At 35.0% G+C, this 12,500-nt stretch overlaps 1 protein-coding gene across 5 annotated transcripts in view; it reads left to right on the forward strand.

The window, feature by feature from the left end:
* Nucleotides 1-12,500, forward strand: part of LOC144965503 (glycerol-3-phosphate acyltransferase 1, mitochondrial-like) — a 279,629-nt gene that overhangs the window by 132,440 nt on the left and 134,689 nt on the right. For all 5 annotated transcript variants that reach the window (XM_078900905.1, XM_078900903.1, XM_078900906.1 and 2 more), the window contains one exon: nucleotides 7,794-7,974. In XM_078900905.1, the coding sequence (XP_078757031.1) occupies nucleotides 7,794-7,974 (181 nt within the window). The remainder of the gene's footprint in view (nucleotides 1-7,793; nucleotides 7,975-12,500) is intronic.

Genomic DNA, 12,500 nt, shown 5'->3' on the forward strand with positions numbered 1-12,500 from the left:
ACATCGTCATTACTACTACAACCACTACCACTACATCATCACTACTACTACAACCACCCACACCACATCATCACTACTACTACAACCACAGTCATCACCACCACCACCACCACATCATCATCACTACCACTTCTACTACTACAACAGCCATTATGACATCATCATCACTACCACTACTATTACTACTACTACTACTACTACTACTACTACTACTACTACTACTACTACTACTACTACTATTACTACTACTACAACCACCAACACAACATCATCCTCACTACCATCATTATGTTTTGGTGCTTTTCTTCACTTGAAATAAGGAAACTTTGGGGTTGTATTTGGCAATATGTTAATATATCAGAAAATATTTGTAATCAGTTATCTATTTAGATCTATACAATATGTAAACACAATACCAAATATCATCCCAATTCCCTTTTTGTGTGTGCGGAAATTCCTCTTTTGGCATTGAAATTCCTCCGAGTGGTGTCTGAAATTCCTGTGTCAAATTAAAAACTGGCGTCTCTGCAAATTTTACTATTCTCGTCAAATTTTCAATGCCCGTATCTGAGGAGTTATCTTTGCCCATTGATTTGATTTTGTGTGAAAACGGTGCCTCACTTCAAAGTCGATTTTCTCAAAACTTGGTTTTTACATTCTCCCTAATTCAAACGGTCATAGTTGGGCAATGAATAATCAGAATTTTATAAATTTGGTATCAAAATTTTAAGCATAATATAAGCTATGATTGGGTACCAAAAACCCAAAATTGAAAAATCCGACTTAATACCGCTTCGAGGCGGAGGGTCACATATCGTATATAATTGATACCTTAATCGATAATGAAGACATTGATATTGACCCTATTATAGGGATCACCAGAAATGGACAGGCATATAATTTATGGCAATTCAACGGCTTAATAATATCATTTACAGCGTTTTATTTACTCTCGGGAAATCTTGATTGAGAGTTGTTCGAAATCCGGCTCCTGAAATAGATCTCAATTCTCGATACCGATATATCAGTTATTGATGAGATTCTTAGCTTGGTGCCAGATGACCATGGGCCTGGCCAATTTGGACAAAATTGGCCACACAGAGAATATTGTTTCTACAATTAATTCAAATTAAGATTTATATCTTTTTAATTTTTCCTAGGCTGTTTGAATGTTTGTGATTATGAAAACCGATGAGTTTTCCAAAGAGATCAGTTTTAGTACTGTTTGCCCATCTAAGGTTCTATTTGGTCACTTTTCACATTGATCACTGGCCTTGAGCACGCCCGTACCTTGAGGCCTAAGGCCTATGGCCTTCTTCCCCCCCCCCCCTCCTCCCACCCGCCCCAGTCTTGACTTTGTCATCTTTCAACATCCTTTCTTTACCCCCCTCCCCTCGCATTCTTCTTCAGGTTCTTTGTAAAATACTCAACATGGAAATCTTGACAACACTGAAATCTCAAACAAATGAGCCCAGTGCCAACTTGCTTTAAGATTTCTGTGTTGCACTGTAATGTAATCCAAATTTTGCTTCAGATAGTTCCTGCAGCTTTACTATTATTTATATTGCTTTGTTCATGTACTACATGTTTTTTTTTGTTTTGTTTTTTGTATTTTTTTTTCTTAGAACAGTTTATTTGACGGAATAGCAAAGTTGATTTGCCAATAAGGAGCTTTCAGTCTAGCTGCTAGGACATTGCTTTGCTCTTGGATCTTTGTTATACCTACTTCTTTTCTCTGTCAAATTAGTTTCCCTTTGCTTTAAATTTTCATTTGGTGCGTTAGCAGGTAATTGCAGGCTTGACATCTGAGTGCAATTGGAATGGACTGTTTGAACATTATTATTACGGTATTATTATTATTATTATTATTATTATTATTATTATTATTATTATTATTATTATTATTATTATTATTATTATTATATTATTATTATTATTATTATTATTATTATTATTTTTATTATTATTATTATTATTATTATTATTATTATTATTATTATTATTATTATTATTATTATTATTATTGTTATTATAGTTGTATTTTTATTACCATGCACTTTTCACTACATTTTGTCTTGCCTTTTGAAATAAGGTCGTTTAATAAATATTGGACTGAAATCAATCTACATACAACCTATTTGTTTAATCTTTTCCCTCATTGTTACTTTTATTTTATGTCACTCGTTGCATCTTTGTATTCTGTTCTCGAATTCATGAACAGCCACTTGAAAATAGGGGGATAATTAATTCCAATAGACATTGCTGTGAGATTTTGTCCTCGTCCTGGAGTACTGTGGGTGGAATTCCCCTTAGGGTAGGGGAAAGTTGGCTGTCTTGGTCTGGTTGTTGATTGGCCCTTTACTTTGCTGTCTTCCCCATCGCCCTTTTATCATTTATTCTTTCCATGTTCTTGTTCTGGAACAGAATTGAGGCCATTTGGCTCCCCGTGCCTGGAATCATATAGTAGGAGAGAGATAGTTAAATGACTTTGCCCAGCATTTGACATGTCTGTGAGAAGTGATACTTTTATTTTTTTTATTTTTGTAAATCATCTCTCTGACTCTGAGTCTTGATAAAATATGAGTATGAATAACCATCTAGTATTTATCTCCTTTTGGCGAGCAACCCCGTCTCAATGTCTGTGTGTGTTGATACTTGGTGGTCATACATTGGGTAGACTGCTGCTGTGACATATTTAGGCTTTATTCTTTGGTGCCTGTGACCCAAGATTGCAGGGATTTTTTATGTTTTGTGTACATTTTTCTCTTTCATTAAAACGACCGCAAAACGTCACAATCACACCCCCTCTCGGTGGACTCTTCATCGGTCAACACCCTGACTAAACTATCACTTTTTCCCTCTAGACTAGACCATTTAATTTGGATTCCATGTCATTTACTGTCACCTCTATGTGTACAGTTCTTTGGGACTATTTTGTTTAGCCTGGGCCTGAGATCTTGAACGAAACGGTACATATGTTAGCTTTTATAATAATTTGCATTTGCACCCATTTGAGTGTATGATATGCTATGTACGTAGGCCTTTTAAATGGCGAATTTGTCCCCAAGTGGTAATTGACCCCCCCCCCCCCCCCCCCCCCAAATCATGAACAGGGAGATCACTTGCCATTTTTCCCGACCCCCCCCCTATACATTTTGCTCCTGTCTTGGAATAAAATTCCTTGGTTTTGTTCTGGCCCTGATCAGAGACCTTGGCTGAGAGGAAAGCAGTTATTTGTGTAGTTTGTTTTTGGAGATTATGGGGTTTTTTTTCTCCTTGTAAGTCACCTCTTTGTTTTGTAATTTATGTAGAGTTGTATTTTTTTGTTATGTGTGTATAATGATTTGTAATCGAGTCTATCTGTTTCAGTTGTATCATGTGCTTGTGTCTGGTGAGACTTTTGGGTGATCTCAAACTAAGTACACGGATGGTCCGCTATTGGAATCTACATCTGTTCCCTTTTTGAACCATTTCCGTTTGCCTTATTAATTTTTTCTCATGTGCTAATATAACTTCCTTTCTACTATCCCTTAAATGACCTCAATGTTTTATAACTATTATAAGTGCCATCAAACCTTCAAAAACAAAGTTCTTGATCATTTTCCCTGCGGCTCACGCCGATATTGCATAAACCAAAAGTGTCCCAAGCCGTAACCTTAACTTATAAATAAAAATAGGAGCCAAAAATTATTTTTTTTAAAATTGTGCGGGTGCAAGTAGCTACAAAGCAGTCCTCTCTCTCTCTCTCTCTCTCTCTCTCTCTCTCTCTCTCTCTCTCTCTCTCTCTCTCTCTCTCTCTCTCTCTCTCTCTCTCTCTCTCTCTTTCTGATGCTCCGCTCCCTTAAACATATTCAAGACCCTATGACTATAAAATTTTGTTCTCTTTCCTTTTGTTGTTGTTGTTGTTGTTGTTGTTGTTGTTGTTGTTGTTGTTTTTGTTTCGTTTTTCTCCGGACTCGTATTGCGACATACAAGAAATGCACAAGGCAATAAATTTTGACGTCTCACTGTGTCCTAAATTAGAATAATAAACTTAAAAGTGAGAAAAGAAAATAAATAAAAAATGTTAAAAGTCAATCAAACTTCTCGAGTCACCAGGAATGGTGTCAACGTGTTGAAGTTGAAAATTAAGAAATTTTTTGTTAAGGAAGTACAAAAAAAAAACAACAAAAATTTAAGGAAGAAAGAAAGAAAATATGCCTAGAAAAGATCTCGAATCCCTAACTAACCCCACCTGGGTTACAGTTACGCTGTGCTAAACAGCCGGCCACCTCGCTTTCTCGCGCTAGGTCAAAAAGCCCGTGCCGTAAAATCTCTTCGGGTGGACTGAAAACACAGCTGTGTATTCAGTCCACTGGTGGACTGAAAACACACTTCCAATGTAATATACGAAACTATGATATTTTATGTTTAGATTTTTTGTGAGTTTGACCGATGGACCGATACATTTTCCTCCTTTTTGACAAGTTGCCATTATCATCACTGATATATTATTCAGTTGCAACCCTTAGTCCATAAGAGGAGAAAAAAACATTAATTAAAATTTCGCGAAGATTGGTGCCACAGAAAGGGGATTTGGGTTAGGAGAGGGGTAGAATAATGTGTCGTGGAAGTGGACACAGACAGAGTGAGAGAGAGGGTATTGTTTGTGTGCATATGTGTATGTGAAATGTTATGGAAATAGGGTTAGGGAGAGGGGGAGGGGAAGAAAAGAATGGGCTGGTATAATATGTAATATACAGTATTAGGTACTACCAAGAAGTCATAAACAAGGGGATCGGGGTAAAGGAGAGAAAGACAGAGTGGCTGGTAAATGGAAAAAGAACGGGGGGGGGGGGGGGGGGGGGGGGGGGAAGGAGAGACAGGGAAGGAGAAAATGAGAGAGAGAGAGAGAGAGGGGGGGGGGGGTGTACGTTGCCGTGAGTGGTCACTCTAAGACTGGTAGAAGGAGTTAACGTGTAGGTAAGTATTTGAGTAGAAGATGAAGATGGAGGAAAGAATGTGAAAGAATATTTACAACTTTTACGTAATTTGAAGAAAATCAATATAAAGAAAAGAAAGATATTTGAATTATGATAAAATCGTGTAGAAGGGAAGTCCTGCAAGATTATAAAAGAAAAAAAAAAAACAAAAAAAACAAAAAACACAAATAACTGGGGCTTATGCAACCTGAAAGAAGAAAAGAAAAAGTGTCGGAGTGAGCAAGTTGGAGGGAAGTCCAGGCAGGTTTTAAGGGTCTGTAGGCGGATGGAGAGATGGATAAAAGGGTGGGGATGGTGAATTAAGAAAGGGAGAATGAATGAATGAATGAGAGAAGGGATATGAAAACAGGGGGATTGGGGGGGGGGGGGATTGTACGAATGCATTGGAGAGGTAGCTAGCAGTGGGTGATTGCCGCTGGGTCCTAATTAATATATTGGAAAGAATCAATTTAATTTAAAAGAAAAACATTTTAAAAAACCCTGGTTGATGAATTTAACTATCACATTACTGGTTATAAAAGCACTGATGATGTTATCTTAATAGGCAACACTGAGTTCCAGAGAGACAGGGAAGGAGAAAATAGAGAGAGAGGGGGGGGGGGGTGTACGTTGCCGTGAGTGGTCACTCTAAGACTGGTAGAAGGAGTTAACGTGTAGGTAAGTATTTGAGTAGAAGATGAAGATGGAGGAAAGAATGTGAAAGAATATTTACAACTTTTACGTAATTTGAAGAAAATCAATATAAAGAAAAGAAAGATATTTGAATTATGATAAAATCGTGTAGAAGGGAAGTCCTGCAAGATTATAAAAAAACAAAAACAAAACAAACAAAAAAAAACAAAAAAACACAAATAACTGGGGCTTATGCAACCTGAAAGAAGAAAAGAAAAAGTGTCAGAGTGAGCAAGTTGGAGGGAAGTCCAGGCAGGTTTTAAGGGTCTGTAGGCGGATGGAGAGATGGATAAAAGGGTGGGGATGGTGAATTAAGAAAGGGAGAATGAATGAATGAATGAGAGAAGGGATATGAAAACAGGGGGATTGGGGGGGATTGTACGAATGCATTGGAGAGGTAGCTAGCAGTGGGTGATTGCCACTGGGTCCTAATTAATATATTGGAAAGAATCAATTTAGTTTAAAAGAAAAACATTTTAAAAAACCCTGGTTGATGAATTTAACTATCACATTACTGGTTATAAAAGCACTGATGATGTTATCTTAATAGGCAACACTGAGATTGATATGGACAGTAATAGTACCGATGATAGATTGGCCAGCAATAACTATAATAAAAATATTATTAACATAGACGAAATTATGATTGTAATGTTAATAATGATAATAATAATAATATAATAATAATAATAATAATAATAATAATAATAATAATAATAATAATAATAATAATAATAATAATAATTAATAATAATAACAATATAATAATAATAATAAATAAAATAATAAAACAACAACAACAACAACAACAACAACAACAACAACAACAACAACAACAACAACAATAATAATAATAATAATAATAATAATAATAATGTGTCTCTGGTCAACCTGTGACATTGGGAGGTGGGCATAAGTTGGTAGTGATTCTTGGTGTAAGGGAGGTGTGGCAATAATGTAGAGAATGAGTGGGAAGAGATGGTTTAACTTTGCCAGCTATGCTCTTCTCAGTCAAATCCTCAAGGGCTTTCTTTAGACAATTCTTCGAGGAGAAGGAGGATGAAAAGATTAGAGAGAGGAAGAGGGAGATAGAAGATACATTTTTAGAGTTATTGAAAGTCATGAAAGTCAAAGTCACAAATGAGATTTCAGATCTTGAAAACCAACATAGCTGACAAAATTGCAAAAAAGGCAGAGTATTTGAATACCACGAAGTTTGTTGTTCATCAAATGCATTGATATCTTCAGCTAAGTTGAAGAAAAGTGAACTTGGGGCCCTTACACTGCCTTGAAAGCATCAGTCAAGGAGTTGAGTTGTCTCTAGTAGTGGAGAAACTAAGGAATAATTTACTGTTTTAGTCCTTGAATGAAAAAAAAAATCACTCTACAAATTGAATTTGACAAGGGAATTGCTGTAGCAACCCTGTTTTTGGTTTTGGAGGTAACGACTCATTTTATTTGGCTGATTCCTCATTTCTGATGAAATGATGGGTCATATTAATACAAACGAATCCTCAACTTGTGTTTTTTAATTGTAATTCGCCAAAGCTTTTACCAGTGAAGGCATGTAGTGTGGTTCACAGGTTTATAAGATCTTTTCGAGCTTTCGATGTCGTATCCTTCTTGAATTCACGACTTTCATCACTTTTTTGAAAGCCTGAATAAGTCTCTCTGCAGAGCAGTCAGTAGATCTTCCAGTAAATTGTTAGTCAGTTTATAGTCATTCTTTCAGTTAGTTGATTGTCCATATTCCAGTCAGATAATGATTTTAAGCTTATTTAGTGTATTCCCCTGAATGAGATCTTGTGCTTGCGACTGAATCAGAATAAGTACACTGATGGTGTGCTCTTGGAATCTACATTTGTTCCCTCTTTGAACCTTTGCCCTACCTTTTCTCATATGCTTTAAATTGTAGATCTAGAATTTTTGACTATCCCATATTCTTCTTTCTTTTTACTGGCAGGTGCTGAAATGATCTTTATGTGTTGCTAGCAGTGTGAAACCCTTAAAAACAAAAACAAGCAAACTAAAAGTTCACCCAAGTGAGGAATTTGTTAGGAACTGACTTGTGCGGTTCTTATGGTTCTTATGCTTATTTCAATATCAATATATATTTTACATTTTTCCATTTCTCAAAAGGAGTTTCTGGATAATGCAAAGGACAATCCAAATGTTTTTGTGGACCTTTTGGAATACACATCGGGTTTGGATCGACACACGCATTGCTCTTTCATGGAGCATGGCTTATCATCTTCATCTTATGGGGATGCTGTAAGTTCACGTGTCTTAGTCAAAGCACTGGCGGATCACACTGTATATGGTAAGTAGGCCTGTTTTCATAGGTTGAAATTTTTTCTAATGATAATCATTATAATAATAGTAATAAATATAATAATAGAGTCTAATAATAATAATAGTAATAACAATAATAATAACAATAACAACAACACAATAATAATAATAATAATAATAATAATAATAATAATAATAATAATAATAATAATAATAATAATAATAATAATAATAATAAAATAATAATAATAATAATAATAATAATAATAATAATAATAATAATAATAATAATAATAATAATAATATTGATACTCATCATTATCATCATCATCATCATCATCATCATCATCATCATCATCATCTCATCATCATCAATATCATCACCATCATCATCATCATCATCATCATCAATATCATCATCAGCATCATCATCATAATGGTGATGATGATGATGATAATTTACATTTGAATAATGCATCTAACACATGAAACTCTCAAAGTGCTTCTGATTTACTAAACATGGATACTACCTATTATCTGTTATTGCAGACCTGCCAACTCTCCCGAATTGGTTAAGTTCCTGATATGGTTGCCTTGTTCCTTACTCTTGATAACAAATAGATTTTCCTGATAAGAGCTGCAAATTGTTATTTAGTATTATTTTTATTAGATAATGTAAATTAATAGGGTAATATAATGGAGCAACATGATAATCATTCATTCAATCAATTTCATTTATTTATCCCATGATCTGATGATTGACCGGTGGGGGGGGGGGGGGGGGGGGGGGGGGGGGGAAGAAGGATACATGGGATGCAGCTCTCACCACACTTTCCACCATTCTTCCGCAGTTCGACCACTTGAAGGTCAACCAGAGGTCACTAAAGTTCAGATGAAGATTTAACAATTAATTACTCGTAAATTATTGATATTTTATAACATCTTTAAGAACAAAAAAACTTGATTATATGTCAAGCAAATATATTTCCTTCAAATTGTATGAGTTATTACCCTTGATTTGGAATAAAAACATTACTCTTTTGAAAATAGCATGCGAATCGCACTTTATTTTATATTATTCAAATAATAAAGTTTACTCTTTTGGATGTCAGTAACAAACCGTATAGAGCTATAATAAGCAAATCAAATTAAGTTATCACCCACTGCATCGTGCAAAGACTAGTGTTCTTTCACCTTCCGTGTGGAAGCTTATATCTTCAAATTTGGTAAGATTGATATCTTAGGAACCGTTTTGGCCGACTGGAATTTCAATGGGACTTCTTGAAGGTCATCCAGAGGTCAATCAAGTTCAAGGTCAGCTATATTAAACATTTAATTACATGCAAATTATCGACATTTTATAACATCTTTAAGAACATAAAAACTTTATTATATGTTAAACAAATTACAGGTACACTTTTAAAAAAAGATTTCCTTCGATTTGTACAAGTTGTTGCCCTTGATTTGATTTTTAGATGAATAAAATTATTCCTCTTTATAAAATAACTTGCAAATCACACTTTATCTTCTACTTCTCAAATAATACAGTTTACTGTTTTGGATGTCACTGACAAACAGATAAAGTTAAAAGCAAAATACACAATATTTGATTTAGTTATCGCCCATTATGATAGAGTTACTAAACAGTGCAAAAACTCGACTTGTTTCACACTCGTGTGTATGTTTGTTTTTCTTCAAAGTTAGTAAGATCGATATCGTTGAAAAAAATTTGGCCAATTGGAATTTCAATTTGATCACTTGAAGGTCATCCAGAGGACACTCAAGTTCAAGGACAGCTACATTTAACATTTAATTACTTCCACACTTTTGGTATTTAAACATTTTAGAAAAGAAAAAGAAAACTTTATTTTTTGTTGACCAATTCACAGACACAGTTTTGGGGAAATTCCTTTCAATTTATTTGAGCTATTGACCTTGATTTGATTTATATGTGAGAATTAATATTCCTTTTTCAAAGAATATCTTGCGTATCACGCTTTATTTAATCCTTATCAAAGAATAACATTTGCTTATTTGGATGTCAATCAGTGTATAGTAGTAAGTAAAACTAACAATATTTGACAGACTTATCATCCTTTAAAGATTAATACTACAGATGGAGTAATGGCCCATTGAGAACAGCCATATCTCGAATAAATGGGTTTTAAAAAAGACCCCAATGTAACTTAAAATTTTAAGCAACAAGCAGAATTTCTTTGGGAAGACGTCTTATTTATTGGATAATATATATCCAATATATAATACCTAAAAGAATATTTAGGTATGCATCATCAACCTTTCCACCTGTTTTATCATCTTGACGCTTACCAAATGGAAACACATAGTCGGATCTCCTTAAATGGGTGGTGGATTAGAGTCAGTGTCTCCAACATGATTTCTTATTACTTTATAGTATGTCTTAGAAAAAACAACTAAGGAAAAACATATTTGACAAAATTTATGAGGAAAAGTGCTTTATCAATAATCTCACATAACTGAATATGGTACCTAGAGTAGATGCTGGTTGGGATCGTTATATCCCTCTGTCTCTAAACGAAAGCAGGAAAAGAAAAACAAGGTCATAGTAGTCGGCAGCGTGTGATTGATTTGGTCAAAATTTCCAGGGACTGGCAACATTTTTTTGATGAATGCAGACAAAAAAAAAACCCCTCTTCAAATACCTGTCTTGCATGCTTGTGATGGTAACAGTCAAAGAGGGAAAAGGACTGTATATGACATTTGTCATGCATCTTTGTAATGGGATTCCTGTGGGACAATGCAACCACACGAAGGAGACACCCCCCCCCCCCCCCCGTATTGGTGGTCCATATTTTGCAAGGCTTCAAACACAATCATTCAGACTTAAACAGACCCCGAGATATTGATGTTATTGTCATCCTCATAGCCAATCATTATATCATAGCAGCAAATCCTGCATCTAATATTTGCATTAAATCTTTTAAAAAATCAAAGAAAGTAATTAATCTGAACAGCATTGCCACACACATTGGCCAAGAGACTTGTAAATTTCTTATATTGTTTCATGCATTTATGGGTTCTGTCATCACATCTGCTTTCAAGTTTAAAGGGAAGCGGTCATGTCGTTAGTTGTCTTGGTTTAGTCATGTTTCTCGCCAAGAGACATTGGCAAAAACCATGATGCAATTAACTTTGGAGGGAGGCAGAAGGAGAGTACATCAAACAAGGTCTGGGTGGATAGTGTAAAGGAATGGACAAGGATGGACATCCCAACAACTAATGAGGAAATCTGACGACAGATCTTGATGGATGATGACCCTTGCTGTTGTCATCTCTCATGTCTCATCTACGACCATCCTGCACAGGAGAATGAGGTGAGGTGGGGTGAGGTTCATGTTATAACATCCTTACCAAAGCCCCACTGTCTCCAGTTATCCATGAATTGCCAAATATCGTGAATGCTCCATTACAGGTATCTCAAGGTCTCTATGTGACTATTTGTATGCCAACACAAAGGTGACGCCATTGAACACAATATTGATCTCGTAAGGATGAACATTTTCATCCACAAAACGGGAGATGTTGGCAAATTCCTTTCAACAAGTGATGTTCTGTATTCGCACTTTGAAGCAAGTATTTGGGCCACAATCAATGAGTCATTGATGTCTTACCAAATCAAAATAATGCGAATGGAAGAAAGATAACGATGTGTTAACCACGCTGCTTGAAGCCAAAGCTGCCTTCCATATTAATTGGATGTTCCGTTTTCTGATGCAAATGCACGAAGGCAACATTGAACTGCAGCCTGTTTTGTAAATTTCAATATGGAAATTAAACACCTCTCTTATGCGAGATTTAAAATCTTGGCCATTTCTTTCCCTAGCTGTACATTATTTCTTTTTAAAACATAGTTGCCAACCAATAATTTCATGGTGTCTGTTAAGTCTGGTTCTTAAACAACATAAATTGTTTTCAATATGAAAACGTTATTTTAAATTATATTTTGTTTAATAAATTTACTAATGATTATTCTGTTTAGAAACATTTGCTGTAGGGGATATCATGCACATACAATCTCCCCTGAATAGATGGAGTATGACACTATAAATCTCAGATCTAAGTCTAGTACTAGATAACATACTCTTCACAACAAATAAATGTTACGTTATTCAAGAAAAAAAGAAACAATTGTAGCAATGGTAAATATTGTTAAGGCATTTGACAAATAAATATAATTCAAAGGACTTTTCCAGAAAATCAAAAACGTGAAGATCTCTCACAGAATGTTAGTCAGGGTCATGAACTCCCTGACAAATTAAAAGGAAAGCTCGAGTAGGAATGGGAAGTAGAAGGACTGATAAGCCGTAATTTACAAATTGTGTTAATCTCTTTAGTAGCTTCCATTTGTTGTCAACTAATATTTTGTTAACAGTTTTCGAGGCATTTCACAAGAAGAGACTTGCTGCAGTAAAAATCTGAAAAAGTACAATTACTCTTTTGAATTGAGACAAGATACCTAAGATTTTTGTACTCCGGTTCATAACATATCAACAATATATTTTGTTATTTGGCTGG

This window comes from Berghia stephanieae, chromosome 2 (genome assembly GCF_034508935.2).
Source record: "Berghia stephanieae isolate SIO BIC M18660-M18661 chromosome 2, UCSD_Bste_1.3, whole genome shotgun sequence".
NCBI classification, from domain to species: Eukaryota; Metazoa; Mollusca; class Gastropoda; order Nudibranchia; family Aeolidiidae; genus Berghia; species Berghia stephanieae.